This window comes from Nicotiana tabacum, chromosome 19 (assembly GCF_000715075.1).
Source record: "Nicotiana tabacum cultivar K326 chromosome 19, ASM71507v2, whole genome shotgun sequence".
Classification (NCBI taxonomy): Eukaryota; Viridiplantae; Streptophyta; class Magnoliopsida; order Solanales; family Solanaceae; genus Nicotiana; species Nicotiana tabacum.
In genome coordinates, this window is record NC_134098.1 from 39,622,836 (window position 1) to 39,638,239 (window position 15,404).

General features: G+C 37.9%; 1 protein-coding gene across 1 annotated transcript; it reads left to right on the forward strand.

Moving 5' to 3' along the window:
* The first annotated feature begins 13,374 nt into the window (after window positions 1-13,374).
* On the forward strand, window positions 13,375-15,122 carry LOC107800360 (uncharacterized). Its single transcript, XM_016623520.2, has 2 exons — window positions 13,375-14,078; window positions 14,597-15,122. Exons 1-2 carry the CDS (start codon window positions 13,587-13,589, stop codon window positions 14,660-14,662), a joined length of 558 nt encoding a protein of 185 aa, XP_016479006.1. The 5' UTR covers window positions 13,375-13,586; the 3' UTR covers window positions 14,663-15,122.
* The last annotated feature ends 282 nt before the right edge of the window (window positions 15,123-15,404 follow it).

Consider the following 15,404-nt stretch of genomic DNA (forward strand, 5'->3'; position numbering starts at 1 on the left):
TGGTACACAACACACCCATAAACAAAACTCTACTAGACACTACTTGTAGACTCCCTAGGATAGAACTGCTCTGATACCACTTTTGTCATGACCCAAATCGATGGGTCGCGACGGGCACCCGATACCTTACTCAATTTAGTACCAACATAACGTATCTTTTCGTATCATACTATCATAGGAAAATGAGACGGAAAAGCTGCCGTGAGATAACTAGAATAAAACATGTAATACCAACTTATACATAAGACATACGGCCTATAAGACCAAAATGATCACTCGTACACTGAACATAGGCCGATAAGGCCATAAATTCTTTCATATACATGACATATGTCTACAAGCCTCTAAGAATACATAATTGTCATACAGGTCGGGACAGAACTCCGCCATACCAATCAATACATGTCCTAATCATAGTGACCAAATAGAAACTCCAGAGCAAATGGAGCGCACCAACACCTTCCGATGAGCTGATAGACTACTTGGAGGACTCTCATCCTGTCTAACGGGAGCTGCGGGCATGAAATGCATCGTCCCCAGGAAAAAGGAATGTCAGTACAAATAATGTACCAAGTATGTAAGGAATGAAAATCAGTAAATAATAGACATGAGAGAAACATGGAGTAAAATACTCAACATGTAAGTCTGAATAACTCTGTGAATCATTAATATTCATAATATCATGCATATACGCATAAATGGCATACCATGCATAGGTATATGTATTCATAACATCATTAAGCCTCTAAGGGCATCCCATCATATCATCTCGGCCACTGTGGGCAAATCATTAATGTATACCAGCTGATCAGGTGGTGGTGCGTATATAACACCATAACCTTTTTCCATATCCCATATACATGTAATATACGCGTATATAACATCATCTGGTCATGGGTCAATGTACATGCATAAATGAATGCAATGCATGAGAAGTGCGTCAATAAAATCTCTCAGAACATCATAAGACCATTATGCCTCTGATTAATATCATGAAATAAACTTTATCAACTTACGTATTTTTTGAGACCCATGAACAGATGATAGAATAATAATACACATGGGAAATCAAGAATATAGACACCCCTAGTATTTCTATGAATAGAGTCACTTATGGAAATTGTGCATTTGCTCGTTTCATTTGTATCGTATGGATCATGCCAAAAAGAAAGAAGGGATAGCCTTAACATACATGGAGTAGAGAAATATTCGTATGATATTATTGAGAAAGATTGCACCGTATTCCTTTAAATTTCAAAACTCACGCTTTGAAGTTTCAAATAAATTGATTAAGCTCCATCGTTACTTTGTAATCTTAGCAAGATTCCAATTCGGATTGTTTTCAAATACCAAATGAAAAGCTAATATTTCACTTTTTTAACTGGAGGAAGGGAATGTTACACTAGAAAGACTCGTTATAGAAGCTCTGTTTTATTAATCTACACATTCTCTAAATATCAAGAAAACTTAACTTCAATCATACAAGAAAGGAAATTAATAGGGATATACCATCTTTTGCCCTTTTGATAACATTATTTTAACCAAACGAAATGAAGGTGCTCATTTCTTTAAATGTTGCCACCTTGCAAAGTGATTCAAGAGTCACATAGTTGTGCTTTAAATAAATCCCCTTGGCTGCCACGTTAATGCCTCCTTAAACTTATCCAAATATTCACTCAATTTCCTTAATCAACTTATTAATACCCCACTAATCCAATAATTAATCAATTACCCACATAATTAAGAATTATATCAAATTACTTAAAATACTACTCATTTTTAATACAGTTTATACACCTTACTATCATTGTCATGCGGTACTTTGTATGGCACTAGTCCATGAATATGAGGTATTATAACTTGGATCGTATTTTATCCCCAAATTGCCAAACTTCAACGGAACTCATTTTCTTCGATTCTCTTATCCTCCCACCTTCGCGAATTAACTTATCACTTGTTTGAAATAGCATAATGCTTATAATCTCAAAATAATCCCACTCCCGAACTTACGTCGATTAACTTACGACGAAACTTTAACGTACAAAAATGCAGGATGTAATATCTCATTTTTGAGCTTTCGTTAATTTATTTATGGCGTACTTTTACGTACGAAAATATGGGGTGTAACACGTACGAACACCCATTTATAGCTAACAGGCTTAACACCATTAGGTGTTTGGACTACATGCCCAAAAACTTCACGTTTTGCAAGTGAATCCAACTCCGATTGGATTGCTTCTTGCCATTTTGGCCAATTACGTCTTTGTTGACATTCTCCAATAGATTGAGGTTCAAGATCCTCACTATCTTGCACAATGCTAGATGTAACATTATATGCAAAGATATAATCCACCACTATATCCAATCGATTCAAATTCGTCTCAATATCGATTGGGTTTATTGATAATTCCTTATTTTCTTGAGTCTCAGGCTCAGTAATTTCCACATGAATCTCAAGATTGATTAAATTATGGGTTTCTTTATGAGATTCTTTCATAGTGTCATCTTCATCATTTATTTTTCTTTTTCTAGGATTTCGATCCTTAGAACCCAATGGTCTGCCACGTTTTAGGCGTGCTTTTGACTCATTATCTCTCACACTAGAAAATTTTCCAATAGGGACATTAATACAGATTGGAACATTCTCTGCAGGGATATGTGATTTTATTATCCTTTTCAGATCCGTAAATGCGTATGGCATTTGATTTGCTATTTTATGCAAATGAATAATCTTTTGCACCTCTTTTTCACAAATAGAGGCATGTGGATCAAGATGAGACAATGATGGATTTTTTCACAAAATTTTCCGTTTGGTTTCACCAATTTCTCCCCCTAATTTTGGGGAACATGCCTTATCGAATCGACAATCTGCAAATCGAGTAGTGGACAAATCTCCCATTAATGTTTTAAGGTAGCGAATAATGGAGGGCGATTCAAACCCAACATATATTCCTAACCTTATTTGGGGACCCATCTTGGTGCGATATGGCTGTGCTACAGGCACATATACTGCGCATCCAAAAATTCTTAAATGGGATATATTATGTTCATGACCCAAAATTAATTACAACGGGGAATATTTATGATAATCTTTTGGTATGAGACGAACTAGCATTGTTGTATGCAAAATGGCATGACCCCAAACAGAAGTGGGCAACCTTATTTTCATGAGTAACGGTCTTGCTATCAATTGCATACGTTTAATCAAAGACTCTGCAAAGTCATTTTGAGTGTGAACATGAGCTACATGATATTCCACTTTTATCCCAATTGATAAGCAATAATCATTAAATGCATAGGATTTTCTCGGCAGCATTATCAAGTCTAATAGACTTAATTGGATTATCGTGGAATTGTGCCCGTAATCGAATTATTTGTGCCATTTATTTTGCAAACGTCAGGTTGCGTGATGACAATAGGCATACATGAGTCCATCTAGAAGATGCATCTATTAAGACCATAAAATATCTAAATGGCCTACTAAGTAGGTGAATAGGTCCACAAATATCTCATTTTATATGTTCCAAAAATGCAGGGGACGCAATCCCAACCTTTGTTGGTGATGCCCTAATAATTAACTTGCCTTGATAACAAGAAGTGCAAGAAAATTCATTATTTAAAAGAATCTTTAAATTCTTTAATGGATGCCCATTTGAGTTTTCTATAATTCCTCTTATCATAATTGATCCAGGGTGTCCCAATCAATCATGCCAAAGTACAAAAGTATTGGAATCAGTAACCTTTTGGTTTACAATAGAATGTGCCTCAATTACACTAATTCTTGTCCAATACATGCCACATGATAAAGATGGGAATTTCTCAATAACCATTTTATGGCCAGAGACATTCTTTGTAACGATGAGATATTCAAGGTTATTCTCACCTATTGTCTCAATATGATATCCATTTCGGCGGATATCTTTAAAGCTCAACAAGTTCCTCTTGGACTTGGAGGAGAACATTGCATAATCTATGATAAGCATTGTTCCCTTTGGCTGAGTTATAGTAGCTCTTCTAGAGCTTTCAATTAAATTACTACTAAATTACCAGAAAAATCGGATAACGTTAGATTTGTGTATGGTTCTAAGGATATGCGATACAATTTAATATAAATCGTGTAAAGAAATAGAGATATGTGTATTCTTGACTATAGGAATGCAAATAATGAGCAAAAAGAATGAATAGGATAAAGTAAAACAAGCACAAAGGGATATCTTTCAATATGAGAAGTGATCTTTTGTTACAGTGTGTAGCTCTTGCTTACAATCCATGTCCCTCTTTATAGTAGAGGGATCCTACTTTATATACAATAAAAAATACGCTAGTGGAGAGCCCATGATGTATTATCTTTTTCTCGATTTCCGCCAAGATGCTCTCTCATAATGCGGTTGCAACGGCCCTAGTCTGCGAGCTCGATACTGGATCGAGCTTGGTGTTGGATCTAGCCCTCGGACTTGGCCCGAGATCGATTCTGACTTGGGGTCTCAGTATTCAGGGTGAGTATTGGGCGGTCCATGCATCTTCCATAATCTCCGCTTTTCCTCGTAGCTCGATTTGGATATGGGCTCGATAATGATATCGAACTTGTCATTGATCGGTCTTAGAGCTCGAAGCTCGCCGCCCTTACTTCGGATCTCGACCGAGCTTGTCATGCAGATATCCTTTGATCGAAACATTATCGTCTCGATCAGTCCATACGATTGACTCAAGTCGGTTTTGACCGTAACAGATAGTCCCCTCGTTTCTCGGAAAAGGAGGTGGCAAGAAACGATATGATTTCCCAATAGCTCGATCAGATATATACTGACGTTTTCATCGATCCATAAACTGGTGGACCGATTTCCGGTCCCGTGTATCGATCTCGACCGAAGGCGGAAGATAGTGCTCTCCGTGTCTGCGGATACCCGAATTGTTTCTTCCCCTGTGGGGATTGCCAGTTACCTTCGGTCGTTGGTGACCGATGAAGATCAATCAGTTATGAATGCGGTAGGGCCCGCATGTTTCTTCAACGAGGCCCAACATGCTTTGAATCGGGTAACTCTGATGGCATTTTCGCCACTTCTTTTACACAGAGTTGCAGGTAATTCTAATATTTCTCCTTTTGTTTGCAGGCTTCGGTGTTGCATCACGAGGCCTTTCTTCGAATCAGGGAGGAGCATGACGCCGAGGTTTGGAGCCTCACTAAAAAGAGTGACTCGTACAAGCTTCTTAGTGAAAAACTTCAAGCAGATTTGATAGCGGCTCGGGAAGAGCATGAGGAGATGGCTGAGCAGGTATCCCGAATGTTCCATGATAGTGAAGATGAAAAAGAGATAACCTCTAGCGATCTAATTCTGCAGGTTCGGCAGAGGATCGAGCAGATTGGACGGCTTAACTCACAGGTAGATGCACTACTGGCTGAGGCAGAAGAATTTAAAAAGTGCATGGATAACCTTACCTCAAAAAAGGAAACCGTTGAAGCTCAGTTGGAGCTGTCAGATGCCCAACTTCGATCAGCGAAAGAAAATGTTTTGGGGCTGATCGAAAAGATGAAAGAGCTTCAGCATCGGTTGGATTCGGCCAGTTTAGATAAAGCAGATTTGACCAAAGAACTCAAAGTGGCCAGATCTGAAGTGGTCAAGTCCAACAAAAGAGCCGATGCCAAAGTGGTTCAGTTCAGGATCGATGTCGAGGTTAATCAAGCCAAAGATGTGAGCATGGTCGAACATGCAAAGTGGCAGGCTCGGAGAGAGGCTCTAGAGGAGGTCAGAGCTCAGGGCTTCAATGTTGGGGTCGAGATTGAAGTCGCCAGGGCGGAGGAGAACAAAGCTCGAAGGTTGGCCTTTCCTGAAGAGCACTCTGATGACTCGGGGGAGTCTGAAGACGAGGGCGATGCCGAGAATACGACCTCCGATAAAGATTGAGTCATTTAGGGCCTTAGGTTGATCGCTGCGTTCTTTTGAAACCGCTTTCGGTTTTTGTATAAAGAACCTCCTTTTGGAAGAGTAGCCTCCTCTGTACAAAAAAATTGTAAATATAAATCTTTCTTCTTTTTGAAGAAAAATAGCCTTTCAAACTAAATAGATAGTTTGAATTTAAATCTCTGTTGCCTTTGGTCCTTGTGAGTAGTTTTGCTCGAAATAGAAATAAAAGAGGCCCGTAGGCTTAGTAGTCGAGTGAATGATTCGAACTCAATGCAATATAGCCCGTAGGCGTAATAGTCGAGTGAGTGCTTGCTCGAACTCGAAATAAAAGTAGCCCGTAGGCTTAGTGGTCGAGTGAATGATTCGAACTCGAAATAACGTAGCCCGTAAGCGTAGTGGTCAAAGTAACCCGTAAGCTTAATGGTCGAGTGAGCTACTGATCGAACTCGAAATAAAAGCAGCCCGTAGGCTTAGCAGTCCTGTGAATGATTCAAACTCGATGAAATGTAGCCCGTAGGCGTAATAGTCGAGTGAGTGCTCGCATGAACTCGAAATAAAAGAAGCTCGTAGGCTTAACAGTCGAGTGAATGATTCGAACTCGAAATAATGTAGCCTTTAGGCGTAATAGTCAAAGTAACCCGTAGGCTTAATGGTCGAGTGAGATTGCTCGAACTCGAGATAAAAGTAGCCCGTAGGCTTAGTAGTCGAGTGAATAATTCGAACTCAAAATAATGTAGCCCGTAGGCATAATAGTCGAGTGAGTGCTTGCTCGAATTCAAAAATAAAAGTAGCCCGTAGGCTTAGCAGTCGAGTGAATAATTCAAACTCGATGCAATGTAGCCCATAGGCATAATAGTCGAGGGAGTGCTTGCTCGAAATAAAAGTAGCCCGTAGGCTTAGTAGTCGAGTGAATGATTCGAACTCGAAATAATGTAGCCCGTAGGCATAATAGTAGAGTGAGTGCTTGCTCAAGCTCGAAATAAAAGTAGCCCGTAGGCTTAACAGTCGAGTGAATGATTCGAACTCGATGCAATGTAGCCCGTAGGCGTAATGGTCGAGGGAGTGCTTGCTCGAACTCGAAATAAAAGTAGCTCGTAGGCTTAATAGTCGAGTGAATGATTCGAACTCGAAATAATGTAGCCCGTAGTCGTAATAGTCGAGTGAGTGCTTGCTCGAACTCGAAATAAAATTAGCCCGTAGGCTTAGTAGTCGAGTGAATGATTCAAACTCGAAATAATGTAGCCCGTAGGCATAATGGTCGAGTGAGTGCTTACTCGAACTCGAAATAAAAGTAGCCCATATGCTTAGCAGTCGAGTGAATGATTCGAACTCGATGCAACGTAGCCCGTAGGCGTAATAGTCGAGTGAGTGCTTGCACGAACTCGAAATAAATGTAGCCCATAGGCTTAGTAGTAGAGTGAATGATTCGAACTCGAAATAATGTAGCCTGTAGGCGTAATAGTCGAGTGAGTGCTTGCTCGAACTCGAAATAAAAGTAGCCCGAAGGCGTAATAATCGAGTGAATGATTCGAACTCGAAATAATGTAGCCCGTAGGCATAATGGTCGAGTGAGCGCTTGCTCGAATTCGATCTTGTTTGCAAAATAAATATTGAACATAGAATATCGGTAAAGAAGAGGGCTTTCTTTGCAAGTCATTATTCATGGGTTCATGTTTTGCGTCAGGGCTCGGGCCAACTACATAAGCATGGTTCGCCTTGACCATTTGGCTCTTACAACGTTTCCTGTTGAGACACTGTTTGTCATGAAATAACGAAGTAACCTCCTTTGCACCGAACTTGATAATCATCACAGATGCGTTCAATGATAAAGCCCCCTTGTATACGAGGTTGATTTTAAAGAGGCCTTGGATACTCAGCAGTAGTATCGTTTCCGCTATATGGCTGGCATCGATCTCTGGTCGACTTTTGCTTTTTTTGTAACGGACCTAGAAATCAACTAGTCATCTTCAACTCTAGCCCTTTTATCATTGGTGGAGCTCACGGGATCTGATCGACCCTGGAATTATATGTTTCTACTTTTTTATCGTTGGCTTCGACTCGTTTCGTGAGTTCCTCGAGTAATTTAGTAATTTCGGGAGTAGTCCCCGATTCTTGCTTATTTGACTTCACTATGGCTGGTTCCATTCTGTGGGTGATTTCTCGAAACGGATTGGACTCCGGCCTGCTTTGTTCCTGAGTTTGGCTATGCAACTGAGCTATCGCTATTTACTGGGCTTGTAACATCTCGAAGATCATCTGTAAGCTGACTCCGATCTCCTCCACGTTATGGGTGTCTCGAGCTACGGATCGAGTACCACCCCGAATGCTTCCTTCCGGTTTGGAACGCTGATGCGCCTCTAGAGCTATTTGTGAATTAACATCCAATGCTACTTCGGCTCGAATTTCGGGTGCTTCGATTCGAGTGCTGGTGCCATCATCGAGTGGCCTTCCGTCCCCGAGTGCCAAGTTATTGGTTTTATCTTGAAGGCCGGCTTCGTGGTCGATAGGTAAAGCCATTGCTGATTTGAAGTTGTAAGCTGGTGTGTACTGTAGATTTATATCAAACAATCACTGTTATCCTTAGCCCCATGGTGGGCACCAAACTGTTTACCAGAAAAATCGGATAACGTTAGATTTGTGTATGGTTCTAAGGATATGCGATACAATTTGATATAAATCGTGTAAAGAAATAGAGATATATCTATTCTTGACTATGGGAATTCAAATAATGAGCAAAAAGAATGAATAGGATAAAGTAAAACGAGCACAAAGGGATATCTTTCAATATAAAAAGTGATCTTTTGTTATAGTGTGTAGCCCTTGCTTACAATCTATGTCCTTCTTTATAGTAGAGGGATCCTACTTTATATACAATAAAAAATACGTTAGTGGAGAGCCCATGATGTATTATCTTTTTCTCGATTTCCGCCAAGATGCTCTCCCAATAATGCGGTTGCAACGGCCCTAGTGTGCGAGCTCGATACTGGCTCGAGCTTGGTGTTGGATCGAGCCCTCGGCCTTGTCCTGAGATCGATTCCGAATTAGGGTCTCGGTATTCGGGGTGAATGTTGGTCAGTCCATGCATCTTCGATAATCTCTGCTTTTCCTCGTAGCCCGATTTGGATATGGGCTCGATAATGATATCGAGCTTGTCATTGATCGGTCTTAGAGCTCGAAGCTCGCCGCCCTTACTTCGGATCTCGACCGAGCTTGTCATGCAGATATCCCTTGATCGAAACATTATCGTCTCGATCAGTCCGTACGATTGACTCAAATCGGTTTTGACCGTTTACACTATATTTAATGAAAACGAACTAATACTTTCATAAAACAAATAATACTAATTGATACTAATGACTATTACTTAGGTAAAAAACTATGATTACATGATCTTTATCCACTAGCTACTACGAATAGGCAAAAATAAAAATTAAACTACTCAATCATCTTTAACCACCGATCCATCACCGATCAAGTGGTCTATTTTTCCGTTAGGGTGCTCAAAGAAGTCTGTCATATTCAAGTGGGTGATGCCAAGTTCATTGTCAGAGACAAAATTGGCTTCAGAGCCTTTATTCTTTAGAGATGCTTGATAAAGCTCAACCAAATATTTTGGAGTACGACAAATATTTGCTCAATGCCCTTTTCCACCGAAACGATAGCATTCAGTTTCTAAACCCTCTGCCTTTGGCTTCTCATCTTTCCCTTTTTAGTTTTGGTGGTTATTTATTTTTTTTAGGGATGATTAACACCAGAAAAATTTCTTCAATGGCCACGGCCACGAACAGGGCCACGACATTTTCCACGCTTAGCATAATGGGAATACACCTAGTGGGCCGATTATCGTGATTTCTTGTAAGCACGTCATTCTTTCGTTCAGCCACAAGGAGATGAGAAATCAACTCAGAGTACTTCTTGAAACCTTTCTCTCGGTACTACTGTTGCATGACCATATTGGAGGCATGAAACGTTGTGAACGTTTTTTCAAGCATATCATAGTCAGTGATACTATCTCCATGGAGTTTCAATTTAAAAGTAATCCTGAACATCGCAAAATTATATTCAGAAACAGACTTAAAGTCTTGGAGCCTCAGATGAGCACAATCATATCGTGCTTGTGAAAGTGTGACCAACTTTATGTTGTCATATCTTTCCCTTAAGCCATTCCACAAAACAAGTGGATCTTTGACTGTGAGGTATTCTATCTTTAACCCTTCATGAAGGTGATGGCGCAAGAAAATCAAGGCCTTAGCACAGTCTTGGGTAGATGCTTTATTTTTGTTTTTAATAGCGTCTCCAAGACCCATTGCATCTAAGTGGATTTCAACATCCAACACCTATGACATATAGTTCTTGCGCGAAATTTCAAGGGCAACAAACTTTCGCTTCATAATATCAGTCATAGTTAAAAGAGGAGAAAAAATATATCTTAGTCTTCTCAATGAGCTTCTTGAGACGGTAGAGTCTTGTGCTGATAACGTGTTATAAAACTATAAAAGAAGAAGAAAAGTATTGTAGAGAAAAGTAGAGAGAGAGAGAGAGAGAGAGAATTCTTATTGATTTGGGATGAATTACAATGGAGTAGAACCCCTCTATTTATAGGGAAAAAATGATTTAGCCACAAAGTAACAAATCTTAAAATCTCTCTAAAATATATACTTTCGTCTTAAATAAAATTCTATTTATAACAGATTCCCCGTTGTAATTGTAGAAACTTTTTTTTTCACTCCTTCACTTTAAATACAAGTTTCTTTTCAATCTACCCTTCAAAAACTCATTGTACAATGTCTTATTTGCTCTTCCTTTGACTAATCAAAACAGATAATATTCAACGATAATGTTTAAATTAGAACATCGATCATAAAACCAATTCAAAATCATACCAGACAAAGTAATATGAATTTAATGTGAATTCAGAAACTCTAAGCTCTGAGTTGAAACTGTACTCCTCTCAAGGCATGAGCAGTGAATGTGAGCGTATATTAGCCGGAAAATAGTTGAGCATTGATTATTCGAACTTGAATTTGATGTTCAAGTGAATTTATAACGATATTCAAAACTTAGAAATAGTATTAAAGTGGTCGTGCCTATCAAGTATGGCCTAGATCAATGGATGAGGACAGAGATTTGCTCCAGCAGGTAGCTCTACTGCCCTAGTTCTCTTAGGTGCCTAGCTGTATATTTTTCCACCCTCAAACATCTATAAAAATAAAAATAAACCTTGGTTTAGCTAGTAACTTGTTCATTACTTAGAAAATCATAGTTAATAAGGTTAATTATGTATAGATGGACATGGTGACCATTGTAGTATGTGAAATATTTCTAAATCACACAATCAACAAAATGAACACTTTTAATTGTGCTTAGAAACAACTCTTGAATTTAGAGTCAATAGATTAGAATGAGTAATTTTATTACATTTAAAGTTTTTGTTTTTGGATAAGTTCAAAGCGAAAATAGTGAGTTAAGTGGAATACACAAAGCTCGCCATAAATCCATCTTTCCAAGCTTAGATCCATCTTTTTGGAAACATTTTTTTTTTAATTTTTTAAAAACAAATCAAAAGCTGTGATTGCCCCCATTTTTAAAAAAAAAAAAAAAAGAGTTCTAACGGCCCTTTAATGTAGGTGGGATGTAGGTATAGAGTAGTTGGCTAGCCCTCTTGACCAAATTAAAATACCCGGTCGTAAAAACAAGCTCTGTTAATCACAATGAAGGTACAATATTACTATGTTTATATAATACCATAAGCCAACTGAATTATTTTTCTCAAAAAAGGAATAATAGTTATTATGAGATGCAGGAAAAAACAAAGCAAGGGGCCTGAGTACGTTAGATCAAACATATTTAGGGACAAAGATAGAATCATGATTAGCACAATTCCAGCCTTACACTTCCCCACCATTCACATGCCTTGTTTTCTCTACACATTCATTCAGATTATACAGAAAATAATACACTTTTAGATTCTTCTTATGCTATTCTTGCCCCGCCCTCCCCGTTCAATTCCCAGTTTAGGAGTTTATTTTGTTTTTATTCGATATCCTATACTTAATTTGTTGATCGACTAAATTGGATTCGTGCATAAAAAAGTCCCATTTTAAGATTAAACTATCTCTAGCAAAGTCGATTTTTTGTACATAGCTCGAACTTAAAATATCGGATTAAGAATAAATAAATACTCGGGGTTGTTTGGTACAATGGTGGATATCCCATGAAATTAATTGTCTTACCTTATATATGAGATAACTAATCTCATAATTTTAGTGTAAAAATTATTTCCGAATTAGCTAATACCTCAAACGAAATATAGAATAAAGTTAATCCCACTATTATTCAGAACTATTATTCTTATCTCATTTACCAAACTCTCAAACGACCCCATATTACTCCCATAACCTTTGGTGGATGCAAGTTCGACATATCTCGACATTCCTAACCGGGGCGGTCTTGTCAATCAATCACCGTAATTATTTTGCTGCCACTCTTATTTGCAGCAATGTAAAAATTTATGAAAACAAAAACATTGCAGTTTAGATGATTGCATTATTTATTAATAAAGATTTACGAGTGTTGTTGTGTCAGTAAAATTTATTTTTTAGAACTGTTTTTAAAGAAACATCCTCAAATCGTAACTACAAAACATAATTTTTGCCAAAAGAACTAATATACTAGTAACTTTTAAAAAACTTAAACAAACACCGATTTGAAAATTTTCTAAAGCAAAGTATTGAAAATTCATGGACGAAATGCCAGGCGTTAAACATATACTTCCGTTTTAATTTACGTGAACCCATTTGATTGGACACGGAGTTTAAGAAAAGAGAGAAGACTTGAACTTGTACCGTAAAATAAGGTATATATATTTTGTGTGGCTATAAATTATTACATAAAGATAAATTATTTTTAAATAAGAAAAGAAGTTATTCTTTTTGATACGAACTAAAAAAATAATAGGTTCACATGAATTGAAACGGATGGAATAGGATATACTTTAACTAATTCAAATTTATGTATGTTTAGTGAAATATTACGAGTATCAAAATAAGTTTGTCAACTATAAGTAGAGAATATATCGCCTAGTTTCACTCTCTCCCATGTATACTTTCTTTTCTCACCATTCACATGCGCCATTTTAGCAATTGCTCAAATTCAAAAAAAGGAATTTATAGCACAAAGTGTGCCGTTCCACACACTGTCTCGTACTTATCGCTCAATTTCCATGCATATCACTTGGGCCTTTCTTTTTTTCCTCCACCTCCTTACGCCGTTTTCCAATTCACTTCGCTCGTGCCAACCGAATCCTTACACGTGCCAACAGATATTTCGTTACATAAGAAAATACCAATTACAACCTCAATTCGAGATGGTTGTACCTCTGACTCGTGAAACTCGAATGCATAAGATAAAAACCTTAGCTAAAATGGGCCCCATGCTTACCACCAATAATTGATCACTCTCCTAATCCCCTCTGTATTCCTGCTGGCAATATTTGCCTTAGCCCTTCTTCTTCTTCTTCTTCTTCCTCCTCTCTTCTCCTCTCACAATTCAATCTTTGCCTCCACCATTTTTCTCTCTTCTTCAAACCCTATTCTTAAACCCTAAATTTCTTGTTCCCTTTAAGAAGTTCAAAACCTTTTCTTTTTCCTATGTTTTAACAAGACCAATTTTAAGAACACCAAGATGCTGCAACATCTTTATCTTGGTCAATTTTCTATGATGTTTCTTCTTCTATTATGTTCTATTTTTGCAGTATTAACGACTGCAGAATCATCTATATACGAAGTGCTTGAATCCCATGGATTGCCAATGGGTTTACTTCCAAAAGGTGTGAAGAATTTCACATTAGACAATTCGGGGAAATTTGTAGTCCATTTGGATCAAGCTTGCAATGCTAAATTCGAGAATGAGTTTCACTATGATAGGAATGTATCGGGTACAATAAGTTACGGACAGATCCATGCACTTTCAGGAATTGAGGCTCAAGATTTGTTTCTATGGTTTCCAGTGAAGGATATTCGGGTTGATATACCCAGTTCTGGTTTGATTTACTTCAACGTTGGCGTTGTATCTAAGCAATTCTCTTTGTCTTCATTTGAGACTCCTAGGGATTGTACTGCTGTTCAACTCACGGATCTTCAGGATGACATGCACATAGCTGACGCTATTTCTAAGGTCTTTTCTCTTCCTTGATTCAGTCTTTTCTAAGTTGACCATTTTCTGCTCTAGTTTCTATGAAACTTTTGCTTATTTTGTTTGGAACAATTGAAGACACGTTGTCCAGTAATTTGGCTACGTCTGTAAGTCCCCTGTAACACAGGAACTTGTACCAAGGTTTGAACTTCTTCAAGAACAATTATTCCCCAAATGGATGGGTGAATCTAAGCTTGGTTATTTTAGTTCTGATTATTCAAGTGTATAGTTCTTTGCATTATTTGGTTTCTGCTTCATTTGTTGTCCAAATTGCAGTACTAGTATTTGCAAAAATTGCAGGCAGATTATTGCAAGCACTGTCCTTTTCTTGTTCAATTTGGATGTTGTATATAAATATTTTGAAGCTAATGAAATGTTCACATAATGTGCTTTAAGTAGTAGTAGTATATATGATATCTGCTTCTGCATTTTGAAGTTCATTTTTGTGAAAGTGTTCCCTGTTTGTTTATTAATTCTTGGAATGGTTATTTGTTGAGCAGAGTCAATCAGGGGAGCTTCGGTACAAGTTTGATCAGGGCAATATCGGGAGGAAGGCTATATTGTAGAAATAAGCAGTTCAAGATGGTTCATTCAGTAATAGCACAATAGCCCAATCAAGTCGTCGTTCGGTTGTCAGTCATTCCTTCTATTGTGTAAATGTTTGAAGATGGTTTCAGTTTGGTTTCGCCAAGGTCTCTCGTGTGCTTCAAACAGGTTGTGCTGTTTCAGTTGCGGTTTCTTGTATAGTTGCAGAGTCCTGTAAAAATATAGTAATGAGCATACGAGACAATCATCACCAAGAGAAATGTGGTGGAGTTGAGCTATAGAATGATATGCCACAAGGCCATTATTGGGCATCTCACAATGAATTTGGAGGCTGGTGGGGGGAATATACAAAGGTTTGTTTCTTTGTTGGATTCGTTTATGAATGTGGACATAAATATTGTTGTTAGGAATTCACTTTTTGCAGTTGGAGATATAGAACATGGAACAATGGAAATAAAATTTGCTTTCTTTCTTTATGTATACTACGGAGTACCATTTTTGTCTCTGTACCTGTGATGATTGTGATTTTGCTTTGAATAGAGGCTGAGTGTGTTATGGGACATTAACTGCAGTTGCTGGAATTTGAAGGAAATAATTCAGAGAAATTAGACAAATACTATAATACTAGTAACATTACTTAACAAATTGGCACATGCAGCTTTCTTTTTAAATAAATAAATTCCCTCTTGTTGGACAGTTGTCTAAAATTAAATATGTAATGCCACAGGCATATTTTGTTTTAATCAAGAAGTGAAAAGGTTG